The 18423-nt window shown below is 43.9% G+C and overlaps 1 protein-coding gene across 1 annotated transcript in view; it reads right to left on the bottom strand.

The window, feature by feature from the left end:
- Positions 1 to 17664, bottom strand: part of GABRB3 (gamma-aminobutyric acid type A receptor subunit beta3) — a 111004-nt gene extending 93340 nt beyond the window's left edge. The window contains exons 1-3 of the mRNA XM_075134917.1: positions 17430 to 17664; positions 17157 to 17248; positions 16912 to 16979 (exon numbers count right to left, since the gene is read on the bottom strand). Of these exons, the coding sequence (XP_074991018.1) occupies positions 16912 to 16979; positions 17157 to 17248; positions 17430 to 17509 (240 nt within the window). The 5' untranslated portion in view covers positions 17510 to 17664. The remainder of the gene's footprint in view (positions 1 to 16911; positions 16980 to 17156; positions 17249 to 17429) is intronic.
- Between the last annotated feature and the right edge of the window lie 759 nt (positions 17665 to 18423).

Raw genomic sequence — 18423 nt, 5'->3', positions numbered from 1 at the left:
CACCTACTGGGCTGCACGGTACCAGCCTTTGTCACCGAAAACTGGACCAGATCTCAGAAAAGCGGGGTCTGTCACTGGCCTGCTGAAGGATGTAGGACATGCTTCCTCTCTTGTCCGCAGCCCCACACCATAAGACTATTTAACTCCTTTCGATGGAACTTGGAGACCTATCAATGAAAAGCGATTTCCACAGTTATTTCAAATGCATGGTTAACCCGACATTCTGGTAATCAATTCCCTTACAGAGGTACCGTATCGTACCTTGGTTTTGTGAACTATCTATCCCCTGCCCCCGTGTCACTTGTCAGCCTCTTCACTAGAGAAGAGACGCATTTGGGCAGAATCAGACCCTCTGGACCCCATGAGCGGCTCGACGGTCAGTCTGCAGAGCATGCAGGTAGGTCTCATCAGCTCAGAGCAGAGAAGGCATTTTTTAATGGAAACCTTACAGACTGCTGCTATAAATGAAGACGTCGGTCGGCTTCGTTCTCCACTGACGTGTTTTCAAAATAAACAGTTTCCCACTTTTGTTAACATAAAGCCTGCAAAATAATTCTACATAGCATTAAAAAAATTACCTGGTTTGATCAGTACACATCAAACAAATTTTGATCTGTGTTAACTGTGTTAACATTTTCTCCCTCATCTCTTACGCACACTGAACATCAAATATTTCTTTGGAGCACTACAAGTGAAAGTGGAAGGAAAGTTTGCATCATAGAAGGGCTCTAATGGTGCCAAGATGAAAAGCGTAGGGTGATGGCATCCACACAGCTGGCCATCGCACCCAAGGGACAACTGCTAGTGCAGCATCAGCTACAGGTCTGAGGCTTGTTGACTCTGGAGTCATGCGTTTCCTTCAGAAAAAAATTCTTTGGGAAAAGCTGAACTGCAAAGACCACTGGAGCCTTCTGTCACAGAAAACTGTGGGGATTTTTTACCAGCTCTGAATTCCTGCTGAGAATTCACCTTCGTTTAAAAGTTCAACAGGTATGGCTTAGTGAGGATGTTTAATAAGGCTCAATGCAGTACAGCCAGTACATCTGGTACAAAAAAAAGCTGAATTTATTAGGCCTACAGGTCAGTATATAAATTTCTCAAAGAGACTCTATGGCTATGTCTCTACTAGTGAATTAAACATGACTAGAGTATTAAACATATACTCTGGCACTGATGCCATCTGGCAAGAACATCTCGAGTCCTTACTATCGGACTTTCTCACCCTCCAAGCGGGGTGGCCGCAGGCTCGCTGGGTATTGGAAGCGTCTCTGGCCTGTGCGGACTCCTGAGCAGCGCCCTGGAAGCCTCTCAGGCAGCACCAGCTCCCAAAACCACCCCATGAAGCGCTCCAAGAATTTATTGGTAGGGTTGTTGGACTTCCAGTACTCAGGAACATTTTCTAAAACTGTCGTGAACTAGCCTATTGGCAACAGTGTCCGTACGTGTGTCCCCCCTGCCTTTTTTGTGTAAGTCGAGAGGAGGAGCCGAGAGTCGTGGTGGGATTGCAGAAGAAACACCGACACAGACGCACACACACACGCATGTCAGGGACATTCAGTTCCTGGGGACATTTCTTCGTCATCCAGCAGTAACTGTTGAACTGTAAAGTCTTTAATAATTTCTTTGGGACATACACTAACTCTAAATGACACCAAGCCTCTGGAGATTATTGAATAATTAATGAAACATTTTTTCTCCCCTTTTATCAGTGTCTAATGTTCTAGTATGTTTACTCCCATGAAGGGAAACCAAGAAAACAATAATGTTGGACCTGCTGGTAGATAACAGACACTGGGGCAAACAAAAATTTTTATTCAGTTTCTGTATTTTTCACCAGGAGTTTTGTTTTAGAAGTATTAAGAAAACAATATTTTGAAAGTGTACTGATTTGATCTTCATCAGGTAGAGCTTACTGTCAGAACAGCTGAAGGGAAAAATGGGCCAAGTTTTCTTAAATCAGCTTCTTGTTCCTTTGATCCCAAAGTGTCCAGACTGAGCCAGCTCCCAGCACGAACTGCAGCAGAGCAAGGACTACAGAAATACGATGCTGCCGAGTCATCCAAGTGTCAAACAGACCCCGCTCCACACAAATTCTGCCCTCTGCTCATCCTGACAAGCTTCTCTCCATATCCTACCTAGATGGAGAGGGGACATGAGCTCCAGGAAGGTATTTCCAACGGCGTTTTTCTTCCCTTCTGCCCAAAGCTTCTTATTTACTCTCTTTCACCGAGACAACAACCAACAGCTAGACTCCAGAAAAAGATCTAGCTACTTCCTAGACCTCTGGATTTAAAAAGCCCCTTTTCATACATAAAACTTACAGTACAATGCTAGACAATATAACAGCATGAATCATGACCGGCATTGCAGTTGGTGGCCACTGAAGAGAACACAATTAACAACGGAGATAAGCCGGAGAGTGATTAATGCAAAAGAGCAAGTTTTAGAAACACATCAGCATTTAAGAACTCCAGCCAATACTCTCGCAAAGCTAAGGAGTAAGTAATAGCGTTTGCACCTGTATGAAGATGTTGAACTGAATACCAGCTGCAGTTCTGCTATGTGTTTTGCTGCTTTTAGAAACAAGGAGAGGGCAGAACGAGACCTAAAATTCGTACAGATCATGGGACGATCAACAGAGGTAACTGCAAAAAGTTCAAAGAAACTAAGATTCAAAGTATTTTCGGAATTTAGTCTTGTCGTTATACATAATTCTTCTGCTTTTAACACACTCTGCAATACTCACAATGCTGTGGTCCTAGTTTTTGGGGGAATGTACATAGGATGGAAGGTGTGGCCACTTCTCCCCCTTCAAAGCACCTAAAAATTCAAGCTATGATACCTAACTGCTTAAAAATTCCAGTCTTGGTGTGAAGATCTGCGTGTCTGTAACTTTTGTGCCATCCTACAAAGACAAAATGGGATAAGCTGATGGTCAGGATATCGGCATTAGCACTGGATTGCTTTGCTTCTGCCAGTCTGTGCGACAGCCGACAGATGATGGGCTGAAACCCCTTCTCTTTGACACCACTGAAATTGCACCACTGCATGTAATAGCCAAATTTGACACTATATTTTCCCTGGAAAGGAAAGGAAAATGTGTTCCTCAGAAGTCTGATATGACATAATATGCTAAAATAGTCTCCTCTGGAGTTTTTTCAGTCAAACAATAAAATAAGTGTCTTGGAGGAATATTGAATACATGTTTTTGATCACATGGAGACTACACCTCGTTCTGAGTAACTGCCTACTTACCAATGGTTTTCGTGAAAAACAATAAACATACCCTGTCCCTGGTAAGCAATGAAAACGAAATAAAGTCAAACTTTCACTCCACTACGATCTTAAGTAATCTAAAAATTGAACAATTCCCCCCCCCCCGCCTTCTTTCCCTGTGTTCTCTAACTCCATGAGAAACAGTCACGGTTTATAGTATGGCTCACTACAGCAAAAACACAGGTAGAAGTAAATTGGAGGATTTTTTTGCAAAGGTCTGGTCCCTGAAGTCTTCTAAAGATTTGCCCCTTCTTCTATTTATTTATACGGCACAAACGTCTGCTATTCAAGTCAAAATAAATAAACAAATAAGACATAGCATAACAGTATCATCAAAAATAAGCACATTCTGTTTTCAAAGAAATGAACTTGCCTGTATTGACAGCCATGCCACACTGGTAGAAAAGGGGACACAGAAGAGAATTTGAAGCTGAGTGTTGAGCGACGAGGCAGGGCAGCCAGCTGTAGGCAAGGGCGTCTTGAAGAATATGAAAAAGCCTAAGTGGCAGTGGGTTGCTTGTGCTGCAAGAACTGTTGAAAAAATATCGCACTTCTGACAAAAAGATGAGGGGAGAGTAATAGACACGAAGATTCAGCAAGGGACAACAGGGAGAAAAAGATGGAAATACACTAGTAGTCTCCGTAGAAGCTAGAACAAAATCTGGTTGCAGTGATAGATGACCACAATTCAATGACAGATTGAAAAGTAACTCTGACACTTTCATCCTTTGATTGCCTTCATCAACATTACATCTAGTCAATTCTTCACACCCATTATTTCCATATATCTGAAGATTTATCACTCATCTTTGAAAGGTAGTATTTCATTTTGTGTCCTCTAGAAGCAATTAACTAAATCCATCTTCTGAATCTTCAGCATTGTTACTGTATTATTGCTGTGTTTTAATCGAATTCCTCAGAAGCGATCAGCCATTAAGTATAGATTCATCGTAACATTTTATTTCAGGTTTGCTTTGGTTTTATTATCATGACGGAGGTCACAATAACATATCAATGTATAAAGAGACATAGGGGATTCAACAATGCCACACATAGTAGGGTGCAGGTGACGTTCAATAATGCTCTGTAAATGTTATAATCAAACAGCATCTAGTATTGCAAAGAATTTTAGAACTCATTTATTACCATGCTATGCAGTAGCAAGCATCAGCTACACTCAAGCTCAGAAGGACTAGCTAATTGTGTGCCAGAAAATAGCAAGCTACATTTGTATTCAGCTTAATTCAGCAGTGTTTTCAGGGAGAGGGAGGGATCTGGTTTTCCCACAATAGATTTTTTTCTTTTTTGGTAGACTGCACACCTTAGGAAAAAGGCTCAAAAAATAACAATCAGAAAATGCAGTCTCCTGCTTCAGAGCACAATAGATGTGGATAATCAAGAGTCAAGAGGGAAGAGAAAGAAAAATTGCAAAAGATTCGTACAGGAGTCTCATGAGATTTGGTCACTTTTTTGAGCTATTAAAAAAATCATTCAGGGACTTTCAGAGAAAAGTAGTAACAAATGACTATGACTTCTCTCTTAAAGACAGCTGTTCAGTGAGCACCAGCAGTCAAATTAATAGGTATACTTATCTGAGTGGAATAATTCTTTTTTCAGTTAAACCACTTTGCACATATACAAGCCTTTGTGCCAGCAGGCTTCTATATGTCATTATACATGTTTCTCTGTAGGTAAATTAGAGGAATATAAGGCAAGATTATAAATTAGATCCTTTTAGATGTGACTAGTGAAGGAAAGGTAATGTAAAGGTAAGGAAATACTTCACTAATGGATAACAAGATTACTTTATGCAAACTGCTGGCTTCCCTTTCCAAATTACAGCATCAGCATCCAATTCAAAAGGCACCTAACACCACATAAATGGGTATGCCAGGAAAGATGTACAGTATCAACCTTGATGCAGTACTTTACAATCAGGTTAATAATATATGAGCATGCGACTAAAGAGGGTCTACTGGAAAGATAAGCTGATCAACTATCTTAAATGCATTTTCTAATTCACTGCCCATTTTTTTCTTTCTCTTTTTTTTTCTGTCCATTTAAGGGGGAGGGTTTATAAAAAGAATTGTAGGCAGATAATCAACATTTTTAAAATAGCTAATCTATTCCCAAGCTAGCTCAACCATTTTTCTGGAAAAAAATGGAAGAAATGCCAAAGGAGACACCATTTTTTGATTAAAAGGAAATGAAATATTTGCTCCTTAAAATTGATTTCTCTTAATCACCTCTCGTTCATCACACAAACACACAGGTACTGCTAACTACTTCTCTTCACATTCCATAATCCCTTACTGCCCAAGGACAATGTGCTTTCTCTTTCACATGAGGTAAAGGTGAAGTCCAGTCCACTTCATCTAGACAATTAACTTGCACCTACATTCTAGGTGTCTAACGAAGGCTGTGTAGGGGACTCTGGTGCTTTCTTTAGTTGGTTTTCATGAAGAGAGGCAAGTACTCTGGAAATCGTCCACAGAAAGACCATTATCTACCTAAACTGAGGTGAGCAACATCTCCATCTGAATTTAAGTGCGTGTTGACTGCCCAGTGTAGCTGACTCGAATGCCACCTCAAGCTCCTTCTCTTCATCGGTAGCTGTCGCTGACAGCTGACGCATCTCAACACGCAGCTTTCGAACTGTGTGGGAAGTCACTGTCAATGGGCATGAAGCCAAGCAAGACCAAGAGACAGAGCTCGTCCCCGAGAAACAAGTTTGCAACAGGAGTTTCCCAATGTGCAAAGAATATTTATCCACCTATTTTCTCTAGGAAACACATTCTCAAAGAGGAACAAAGAGCTCTGGCAGCAGGGCAGAGTCAAGAGGACATGCAGGTGGAATTCACTTCACCTACGTCCAGAATCATAGCAGACAGGCATTTGGCCCAAGCCATGCTCCCTGTACAGAGAATGGAAAGAAACAAGCTCTCTACAATGAGTTATCTTCTAATACAGGTACTGCCAGTAAGATAGGATGTATCACCCTCTGGAGAGTCACAGCTCTCCCACTAGAAAGGGTGACCACATAACTTCAGATGGATGCAATGAATTGCACTTTTTGGATATATCTAGCCTAGCAAATAAAGCGGGCGAAGGGAGTTTTCTGGTCCAAAGGACAAGTGGCGTGGCACGGCGTGGCATGGCACAACTTGTTTCTATCTAGATTAACTTATTTCACAGCACAAGTAGCTGCATCCAAGCTGCCTACTGGGAATGGACCTGGCATGTGCTAACCTGCAGACAGTACCCAAGCATCACCTGAGAAAACGCTGGGCCAAATCCATGCTAATGAGTAACATACCATGGGTGCATGCCGGAGCTCGGACGCTGTGCTCAAGAAGTCTTGACCTTCTACAGATTATCAGGAGCATCACAACTCTTAAATCTAGCAGATCCATACCTTATGGGGTCCTTTTGAAAACAGAATCAAGGGTCATACCTGTTCTGCAAGTCCTGCAAACTTTTCCCTATGCAAAGTTCCAGATGGTTTGAGAAATGTTTTTGTTATCCAAATAGAAAGCCTATTTTACATGATTGGAAAATGCTTAGAAAGGCCAAGCATTGTTTTCTGAATAGCCTAGGAAGCAAAAGCAAATCACTGCTGCTGCAGAGAAACACAGACCTGTGAACATATGTCATTGTGTTATATTACAAAAAAAAGCCTAAGTTCATATTTTGTATCTTTAACGAATAACAAGACTTACTGCATTACTCAGTACTCCCATCTTGAGTTGGTGTATTTTAAAATTCTGAGTTTAAATGTATTTTTGCATTGTCTATTATTTTCAACTTCAAAATTTCAGTGCCTTTTAAAAGGCACAGTGGCATCGGAAACCACCAAGAAAAATAGCTATCTGCTTACAAAGTAACTTTTGATTAAGTAGAAAAATGGTTTCCACTAGTTTACATTTTAGCATTCTACGTCTGACAGATTCAATTTCTTACTCTTCCAGACTCACGTCCCCACTGAAAAATGTGAGAGGGGCTCAGCCTTCCTGCACAGCCAAGCTCAGCTCCTGGAAGGCAAAGCCCTCAGCTCTTTGATTCTGCACCAGCCCCGTCCCAAAGAGTGGAGGGCCCTGCCCAACCAAGCTCACGTGGCGTGTGAATTGGATTACACCTCAACATTTGATGTTATAACTAAGCAATGAGCTCACGTGCTAACCTTATGATGGATAAGTAACCACCTGAATGGCAGATGTTAAAATATCCCTCATGTGATCAGGAAATAGCCACGTGTCACTCAAGGGAATGAAGCTCTTCATTTCAAGTAACTTTAGGGTTAACTGACCAGCAAAGTATGATAGTGGGGCTGTCTTATATATCAATTAAAAGAGCAAGAGATGAGCTATCTTTAATCACAGGGATTTAAGCTTGCTTTTAAAGGTTTTCTTCTCTGTCCTAGAGGAGGTTATCTCCTCTACGTTATCTCCTCTCTCCTTCACGACTCACACAAAGTCTATCTGAAAAACCCTCCCTAGTTCAAACTGTGTACAGAATTTTACATGCAATATCCTGCTGGGTAGTATTACTTAGTACTGCTAAAGATTAACTGCGTACCAGTTCAGCACAGTCTTCTACTTACCTTTGAAAAGGCAGGTTAAGGAGGAACAATAGGTAGAATTCACCCCAACATTAACTAAAAACTGAGCATCTATCCTAGGACAGTCAACTCCTCCCACTGTCTTCTCTGTTCCATTACCCTGTCAGCACTCCTAGACAGGCACTTCTGGAGGGCCAGTCATCCTTACTGTCTTAAATACCTGTTTTAGAACAAAAAATATTGTCTTATGGAAGTGCTTCTCTCTGTTAAAGGAAGCTCTGACGATCAGCTCTGGCTGGATGCTGGTCATAAGCTGGATAACCTATTTAAAGCTTGTGAAACAAGCCGTATTCAAGGACCTAACTCCCACTGACACAACCATCCTGCAGCGAGCTCTGTATTGACACAACTTCACAGCGTCCAGAAACTGTACTAGCTGCACCAGAGGTACCTCTGGCATCTCTGCAGAGTGCTGTATTGTGCCATGGAGACATACCCATGAACTAATGAAAATTCAACATTCATATTAGTATAAAGAAAAAAGTCATTAACTGCTATTGAACTGCCAATTACCCAGTGTAACTGCAGACCTCCCAGCACAGCTGTTTTACCTTCCCTCTCTGCTGTATGCAATATTACATTCATATTGCAGGTTACATTATCACAGCAACCTGTAACCGGTTCCTAACTGCTGAGAGAACAAATTATTTTGCCAAAATTATTGGTTCAAATCCATAATAGTGAATAATGAATTAGACATGCCTAGACTTGGGGATTTTTTCCTTGCAATCTCTGTAGTTACAAGGAACTGTGAAATTCAATTACAAATATTAAATGAACTATCCTTTTGAAATTATTCTTCTTCCAGCTATTTTTTATGTCTCGAGGGAGAAAAAAGAAAGTTTGTCCTGGATAAGCTAAAATAACTAAGTATTACTCAACCTCTTCCACTGAAAGTTTTTATTATCCTTCAGTATTGACGGATTGCACTCAATACTACCCAAATTTACATTTTTTATATAATCAAATCTTTATTAAAATGAAAATTGTGGGGAGAAGTGTATCATTACTAAATGATTCTAATGCTCTGGTGACACTTAAACAAAAAGTACTCTCTCTCTGAGTCTTGAGACTTGGGAAGTCTCAAGTTGCAAATCATGGGAGGTTGCAAGAGTACACCAGAGAAGTATTAACACGTGTTTATTTTATTCTTCCTTAAGTGTCCACTACCGGCCAGTATCAGAGTCAGGACACTTGGCTGCGTGGACCTTTAGTCAGATGTGTCATGGATGTTCCTGTGTTTGTATGTTGTCTTCTGCCAAGAGTGAGATTGTCTGCCGTGCCTTTATCAAATTGCTAAGCTTTCTGTACGACTACAGACATTACCTGAATAAGCACTCAATGCATGAATAAAAATCATCATATAAATAACACTTTTCCCTTTCTCTCTTTTCTTCTGTCTTCAAAGGAATGGGAAAAATTGCTAGGCAGAGAGTAGGTATAAATCCATAAAGTTTCTGTGAATTTTCTACTCCTGTATAACTTAAATGAGTGTACTTCTTCATTACTTGGGTATGATGAAAGACTGTTGACAGAAATAAAAATTTACTCATGATTACATGCACAGAAGTCCTGACTTCACGACTCATTTTTTTTATGACCAGTATATTTCAAAGGACATACATGCAACACCTGTTGCAATCAATGCAAAGATACCGAGAACATGATGAAGATACATACACAACGTTGGTAACTAATGACATCTCACATGGTGTGGCATATCCTTATGACGCTGGCATATATTACAAAACGACCTATGGGAGACTCCTGATCTTCTGCAGCATCAGCATGAGACCAGCAGGGGCATCTGAAACCACCACGAGACATGCTTGTGTGTACAACTCAGGGGAGCGCTGACAGAAATTACAATTAAATCAGAGCACAGATTCACAGAAATACAGTGCTGGAAAAGATCTCAAAGCATCAGCTAGCCCAGCCTCTCCAGAGGCAAGAGCAACACCATTGGAAGACCTATTTTTCTAGTCTCTTCTTGAAAACCTGCAACAAAGGAGGTGCTACAACAAATGTAGCTAGCTGAAAACTAATCTGAAATCAATTAATTTCTTCAGGTCTTACTTTAATTGGTTCTAAAGAGCAGCTCATCATCCTCCTCTCACCACCAGCTTCCTCCATATTGGGAAATTTATGTCCTCTCTCCATCCTATTTTTCAGTGCTAAACAAACCCATTTACTTCAACATTGCCACATATGCCCTGCTTTCTAATTGTTTTAATTAGAAACATTTGTTTCCCTTCCTTACATTTCCTGTTCACTTCCATCTCCCTGCAAGCCAGTGCAAAAACACTGGACACAGCATTCTTGCTTAGACTTCACTAATGGTGGACAGAGAAATCCGTGTGTCTCGTGAATGACACTTCTATTTATGTACCCGAGAGTAAGATGCATCTTTTTTCAATTGTATTGCATTTATGACTTGGATTAACTTTTTCACTTGCTTTAGACTCTGGTCCAGTAAAACCTCCACATCCGTTTTTTTTCTGCGCTGCTGCTTAGCCAATTCTTTCCCATTTTAAGTACTGGATTCTTCCTTCCTCACAATATGTACCACTTTGTGCTTGCCCCTTCTTTATTTAGGGCCATTCCTCTAATTTGTAAACACCATTTTGAATTCTCTTTTTGTCCTCTGAAACGTTTGCAATTATTCCAGATTGATGTCATCACAGATTGTATCTATTTCATCATCCAAGTCAGGATGATTCAACGTTGGCAGCTGGAGTTGGCTTTTAAAAAGCCTATTGCCACCTCCCAGCAATATTAACTACCTCCTTGTCTCTGCGTAAGCAGGTATTTCTTCCCCTTCACAGCAGCCGCTTTCCTCTGCGGATAAGCAGAAGCCTGTCATCAATTCCCTTGGCCAAACAAGAGTCATTCTCCTATCACGCCGTCTGCTGCAAGCACTTCTTTCTCTGTCAACGGGAACTACGAAACACGACAGGAGTGGAGAGACAGAGGGAGGCAGGCTGGGGGAGTTCACGGGTACTGTCCCGAGGAAGAAGAACGGATGGGGTCAAGGCAGAAGGTTAGAAGGAAGGATGCTCTTCTGCCAGCTGGCAACTAGAGGACAGGTAACCTGCTAAGATAGACTGTCCTCCAGGAGCAGCACCCGTTGCTGCCGTCTCCTAGTGGATGGCTCCTGGCTCATCACCAGCACAGAGATACTCTCTGCAGGGCTATGCTGGCCTCAAGAGATGCTTCCCTGCTTGGGCAGTGTTTCTTTCTTCTTCTTCCTTTTTTTTTCCTATATTATCTATCAAACATATACATACATATATATACACACACAAAATGATTTATATGGTCTATCTGGCATATCTATTTAGCATGATCTACTAGTCTCCCTACGTACATTAAATTATAAAATATATAAAATCAAAAATCAGTATATAAAGTTATATATTCTATTTTATATTATTGTGATTTGTGATCAAGTTATAAGCACTGCATACATGAATCTTCTTCTAGCTAGAAAACTTGTGTTTGCAATAAAAATTATTATGTAATCATTCTATTAGTACAACTCATTTAATTTCCCCATCTGAATCTTCACAGCAAAATATGTCACAACTCAGTTATGATTTCCTGTATGAGGTAACTTCGAGATTCTGTTTGCAAAGTATTTAGAAAGTAGCTGTTTATGGCAGGAAATATAAGCTACGTTTACAATAGGAAACATAGGTTACATTTCACCATGCCTAGCTGCAGGCACCCAAAGACTAACCAAGTTGCCTTGGCTCTCTCCGTGGCCAGGAAAGATGGACACCTCCCAGAAAGACGAATCCTTCCATCCTAAAAAAAAAACCCTTACAAATTAGTGCCTATCTCCTCCTGATTCCAGAGGGAGCCTGGAGCATGAGCTTTGGCTGGACACCTACCTAAGCAAGGGTGTCTGTTGCCATTTTGGATGCCCTGGATTATGCAGGACCCCTGCACAGGGCTGGCAGGTACAGCACAGGATCGATGGGAGTCCCCTACCCTTCTGGAGAGGCAGCTGGAGTCCAACCTTGAGGCACCTAAAATATCTAAGAAGCACTACTAAAGGGTCTTTATTTTAAGATAAATAGCTCTCTGGACTCCATCACCTGTATTGACAAGGATAAGACTCAGTTGCTTTAAATTTCAGGAGCCGGTGTCATGTCTAACACACGTGCAGAGAGCATACAGACATGGCAGAGGACTCGCAAGGGATCTGCACCAACCTGGAGTGGAAATTGGAGGGCAAGTGTGATACCATGAAACCTAAATGACAGCAGACACCTTTGCCTAAGCAGTCACATTCTGTTCTAGATCCCCATTAACTGTGGTTGTAGAGCTTAGCAATCCAGCTCACATTTAGACATCTAATTGTATACATCTCAATTAACAAGAACTGAATCCCACCCCATTTTTTAGACATCTAAAGTAAGATGTGACAAATCTCTCTTCAGTACTTTAGGTGAAGTACAAATTAATTCACCTAAAAATAATTATTTACTATCTAAGGAAGGTAGACAATATTTGGCCTCGGTGAGTAAGAACTTTAGTTGACCTTAAAGCAGCAACTAGAATACAGTTTTTCAGAAAGATGTCAAAATTGCTTTGAAAATCAGCAGGCACCCAATGAAGTCCATATGCATACTTGCAGTTTTATAATGGAACATATGTAAAAATAAAAAATTACAGTGTTAGCATAGAGCAGATTACTTTTTCAGAAACAACAACTCGTAAGTTTTATCGTCTGACTTTATGTCAAACTAATTTTCTGAGTACAGTATTCTCAAAACAGCAGGATGACTATATAGCCAATGATGCCTCCTGGGTTTTGCTGGTTTGAGTTTAATTTTATCGAAATTAGAGCCTTTGAAAAACCCTGGATGAACAGCTCTGAAGTTCCCTCTATACACAAAGAGAATGCAGACAGCACTTTAGAAAGCAGTAGCACAAGTTTCCTTTCTAACAGGAGATCATACTATTCTCTGCATAGCATTATCTCTAAGGAGAAAGGTTCATTTTTGCACCGATTCCCTTGGTTTTTCTATGCACCTTATAGCTTTTACCTCCCATAAACTATAAAACACATCCTAAAAGAACGGGAAAATGAAAGCCCAGCACCTTAGTCTTTCAGCTAATAATGATGAGTTTAAAGAGGGGGTTATTTGGAGACTCAATGTATTGATTATTTGACTTCCTAAGGATAAAAAGCTACGGGAGTATTTGGATGCTTGAAAATTATACACCTGGAACTAACGCATTTGATTCACAGACCAAATGTTGAACAAGAATCAGACTATACAAATTCACAAATTGTGGATACTGTCTGATCCGAAATAGGCTGACAGACTAGTAAAAAGCATGAGAAATATTTCTTTTTCAATTCACATCATCTAAGCAAAACACAGAAAGTACAGAACGCAATTAACCCAAATAATGTATAATGATAGATTATAAACTATTGCAATGTGACAACAGTAATCTTCCACACTCTTTATTTGTAAAATGACTTACAGTATTTTCTCAGTATTACGTCTGTTATTATTGATTAGTATTTTGTTTGGAGATGTACACTACTGTACATTTTACAGGCATTTACAGCAGTTTTAAATGCAATTATTGGAGGTATGCACAAAAATAGGAAGGTGGCTAAGTACCCGATTACAGGTATAATTTGTGAAATAGGCAAATAATAATGGGAAAGCATGCTCAGGTAAAGCAGGGAAATAAAGCACATATGGAGATATACATATATATACATATATATATATGTGTGTGTGCAGGACATTAACAGACTGCAATCCTTCCTTGAAATATGCACTTCTTACATTCAACTTCATTAATTCATTCTTGCTACCATATATGTAACTCAAAGTATAAATATCAAAGCATATTATTTTTACTTCATAAATGTTTAGTATTTTCAGTATGATGTAAACAGTATAGCAGAGTAACAATTTCAATAATGCTACTCGGTATTTTCAAGATGTTATGAAATCAGACAGAAATTGCTTATTTAAAACTTTGCAGTAGAACAATTTGATGCTATGCAGTCCTGATACTTGCATCAGTCCTCCTGATCCAGCTTAGCATTTCAGCATCAAAAGTAAAGAAAAATGTTAACTGTTCCATGTAATATGAGGAAGATGCACATTACTACTCAGTAAGTCTATTCTAAAAAATAGCTACAGGTAGTCTGGATGTACAGAGGGCAACGGATTTTTAATAATTTTCAACAGAAAGACTAAAAATACACAAATGCACTTCTAAAATGCTGGAAAGCCAAATGAATAACTAGTAACTGAAGATGCATAGAGGAATATATTATATATAAGCCTACAGTTTGATTAAGAATAGAAAAGAGTATGATACAAGCTGTAATTCTTGTTACAAATAATTGTCTTCATATCACTGAAAGCTGCATTACAGGCTGCCTAGAAGGCAGTATAATAAAACGTGCTGTAATAACATTTTATTTATATTCATAAAATTGAAGAATGTTAATTCTCTGGTAATTTTATTTTTAATATAGAGATGAATTTTAACAAGCTAATTTATAAAAGGTTACACCAATGTCTAGATTTAAATCAAAGGAATTAACGTCCATACTACCACAGTTCATAGAAAGAAATTCTTGTAAGACATTTCAATAGTTGATGAGGCTAAAGGTCAATGCTCACAATATCTCCTTGGAATTAAATGAAAGAATATGTCAAAGATTAGAAGTTTAGTTGGTAACCAGCATGAAGTTCAACAGCTATGCCTCAGGTCTTCAAACTAACTGTGACTTTTTCTTCCCCTCCAAATTACTATCTCAGAATGTATACTTCAGTAATCTTGAAAAGCTCCTTCTGTTCATCCTTATTCACTGTTTCTTGATATTTACTCAAGAATCTCTGCAGATCAGTATAAAGTTACCTAAAGTAAGTGGAAGTAACCAACTCAGGCAGTACTTGAATATAGAGGTGCTTAGTCAAAGATGACTTCTTCCACAGGGAGAAGAGACAAGCTTAGCTGAAACTCTGGTTGTTGTAAGGTGTTCGCCAACCAGAAGCCCTTTCTGCTCATCTTTCCTGAAGTAAATTAATAGAGTTTTTGTAACAATTAGTACAGTTTTTGCTTTTTTAGCAATTCCCTTCAGACACATGTATTTGTTTCTGTTGCAAGATCTGTATTGGTATTTTTCAGTCTTTGCGTTGCCCCATGCGAGGGCATGGAAAAAACCTCTTCCCTTCTTTAGAGCTCTGGCAGCTAATGGACAACAGTGGGCACTGACTTGTGGGGCAGCTAGGAACTAAAGTAATCATTATGCTGGCTCACTGTCTGGGAGAAATGGAGGGCACCCATCCTCTTGAGGAGCTCCTGTCTTATTCAAGATCTAATTACCCAGTTTAGCAGCACAACAAGCAGTGTTTTCCCTATAGCCCTGCTGCAGTGGGTTGGACAAGTTGTTACTTAACAGGCTTTCCCACAGCTGGGAGAAAAAAAAAAAAAGCACAAAAAGCACCATACATACCCTCATTTTCTTTCCAATCTCAGTCTGCCTTTCTCTGATATTTATTGCCTACGTGGCACTTCACATACACAAAGTGTTATATATTAATTTAATGCATAATGTAGTGCTTCCCTAAGTGTGGACCATAGCCAAAGGTGGGGAAGGTGGCAGTGGGGATAGTGAAGTCAGACTTTTCAATTACTCTTCAAAGACTCAGCTTCCATTTTTTTGACAAGCATTCCTACAGGTACAGAAAAGCCTGTGGAATATACGAGGTGTCTCTGCAGCTGCCTGAATTTGCAGGAAGCCTAAAATAAACTCTTGTAAGTAAGAACTATCTCATTTGTCCCTCCTGAATGAGTAGAAAGGCAGACATTGCTGGCACTTTTAACTGCAAACAGGTAACTGTATCTCTGATAAAACCATCTTTTAAAAGATCAGAAGTAGAGCAAGAAGTTTTTATCTCAGAATTTTGGGTAGAACGGGTGAAAGAAGGGGCAGGGTTAATGAAAGTACACAGATCAGGTATAAATCCAAGCTATGCCAGCTTGTAACACTGTAACAGTGCATTGAAGGAGGGGGACTGGTGTTAATGCCATATTTACTAAAAGATAGTTCAGCTTCCAAATGTGCAGAATTATTTTTAATGCCATAAATGTAACTACAGCATTGCAGAGTAGGCTGGTCTTTTACCTTAGGTTTGCAAAAGGAAGAATAGAAGGAAAAAATCTGAGATATAGGGGAAACAAGTAGTTTGCTCAGAAACAGGAAAAATCCACCTCAGATTTAGGATTAGGACAAGAAACAGCAATTCTACCTTCCAACCCCAAGCTACCCAACTGCACAGACCCGGGACCGAACCGCAGAAACACACTAAACGCCTCCCGTTTCCTCAGTGAACCTGATAGCCCCGAGCGGTACCACTTTGTGAAGCAAAAATTACAATTCCTCCAAAGTCCATACGCAATCGCGCCTGCTCTAGATGTTCAACAATAATTAACACACTCGCACATGTCAGAGTTTATCCACCGACAACCTGGGTTGTTTTTTTTTCTCCGAAGCGCGCAAGAAGCGGGCAGATGCCGACAGCCGCGGCCCTCTGCCACGGCCACCGGCCCCGGGAACCCCGCCGACCGCCGCCGCCAGCCCGCTCCGCTCCGCACCCCGCCGGCTGCGGGGCCGCGGCAGGTGCCGGTGGCCCGGTGGAGCCCCAGCGAGCTCCGGCCGGCGGCGCCCGGGGGGGAACGGGAGGAAGAAGAGGGGGTCAGGCGGCCCGGCACCCCCGGGCTCTGCCGGGCCACGCACGCCGGCGGAGGCGGCCGCCGGCAACCAGAGGGGAAAGGGGGGAAGGGGCATCTCCAGGGAAATAAAGTTTTCAGGCGGAGAGGGCAGCGCCCGGCGCACCGCGCAGCTCGGCCGCCGCCCGCCCAGGCGGCAGCGACTTCGTGCGAAGGGAGGGAGGGGGAACGGGCGTCTATGACCCGCCGGGCGGCAGCCCCGGCGCCGGTGCCGGCCGGGCCCCCCCGCTACTCACCATGTTGACTTCGGAAACCATGTCGATGCTGGCGATGTCGATGTTCATCCCCACGCAGACGGGCGGACCTGCGGGCAGAGGAGACCGTTACCCGCCGCCGCTCCGCGACCTGGCGGCGAGACGGGCCGCGGCAGCGGGGGCGCGGGAGCCGGCTCCGCCGTGCGGGAGCGGCGGAAGCCCCGGAGCGGGTGTGGGGGGTGGGGTGGGGGGAGCTCCGGGCGGCGAGCCCGGCCAGGGCGACTCACCTCCGAAATCCGGCCGGAGGCGGATGTCGTAGCCCTTCAACAATTTATCCACAGTTTCTTTCACGAAGGACATGTTGCCGGGATCGTTCACACTGTGGGGGCGAGAGACGGGGGTGGTGTCGGGCGGGGGAGGCAGAGGACGGGGTGCGGGGGGCCGGGGGCGACGGCGGGAGAGGGGAGCAGGGGCGGGGGGGGGGGAACGCATCAGCTTGTTCCTCTGGAGAAACGCATCCCGCCCCGCCGCCGCCGCCGCCGGGGCACGCTGGCTCCTACCTCTGGGCGCAGCAGACCACGGCCACCAGGACGGGAGCGGAGAAGATCCCGAAGATCCTGCCTCCCCCAAAGCCCCACATCCCTCCGCTCCGCGCTCCCTCCGCGCAGCAGCAGCAGCAGCCGCCGCCGCCGCCGCGATCCGGCTGCCCCGGCTGCCGCTGAGGAAGAGGCGGAGGCGACAGTGCCCGTCGTCCCCCCCCGCCCCCCCCCAAAAAATCCCCCACCCCCTGCCCCAACACCCCTGCCCGGCCCGCGGGAGCCGCCCGCGCACCCGGCTGCGCCCACCCCGCGGCCGGACGCCGCCGAGCCCCGGAGGAAGCCGCCCTCCGCCGGAGCCCGGCCGCCTGCCTCCCCGCTGCCCGTCGTCCTCACACGCCGCCGCCCGCCCTGCCGCCTTCCCGCCAGCCGGGAGGGAAGGGGAGGGGAGGGCGCCGCCGTCCCTCGCGATGGAGAGCCCGAGGAGGGGCGCCGTGGGGAGCGGGGCTCGCCGGGGCCGGCAGCGGGGGGCGGGGGCTCCCCCGGCGCCGCCTCGGGGCACGCCCGTCGGCCACGGCACCGGCCCCGCGGCACCCGCCCTGAGGCGGGGGTGCCCCTTCGCAGCCCCCGCGGGGAGCTCCCGCAGCCGCTCCTTCTCCTCGGGAGGGCGAGGGGACCCCCGGGGTGGGAGCGGGGCTGCGGGGCCTGGGCAGCCGGCCGGGACCCCCCTGGAGCCGGGTAAGAGGGGGCTGCCCGACGCCGTGCTGGGCTGAGGAGGCGCGGGCCTGGCCTCAGCCCTGGGCAGGCCGCCCTCCCCTGCCCCTCAACCTGCCCCAAGCAGGGTGGCTGCGCCCACCTTGGCGTGTCCTGGGAGCAATGCCAGGTGGGAGGCCGCTGGGGCCGGAGAGGGAGCTGGGCTGGGAGCCCAGCCCTGACCCGCTCAGGGCCGGAGGGGGTCCCTGCCACGGCCAGGGGTGCGGAGTGCACGTACGGGTACTGGGCCTGAGGCTTGCTTGAG

This window comes from Calonectris borealis, chromosome 1 (genome assembly GCF_964195595.1).
Source record: "Calonectris borealis chromosome 1, bCalBor7.hap1.2, whole genome shotgun sequence".
Taxonomy (NCBI): Eukaryota; Metazoa; Chordata; class Aves; order Procellariiformes; family Procellariidae; genus Calonectris; species Calonectris borealis.
Note: the sequence above shows the minus strand (reverse complement) of the source record. Positions and strands in the feature narration are given on the sequence as shown.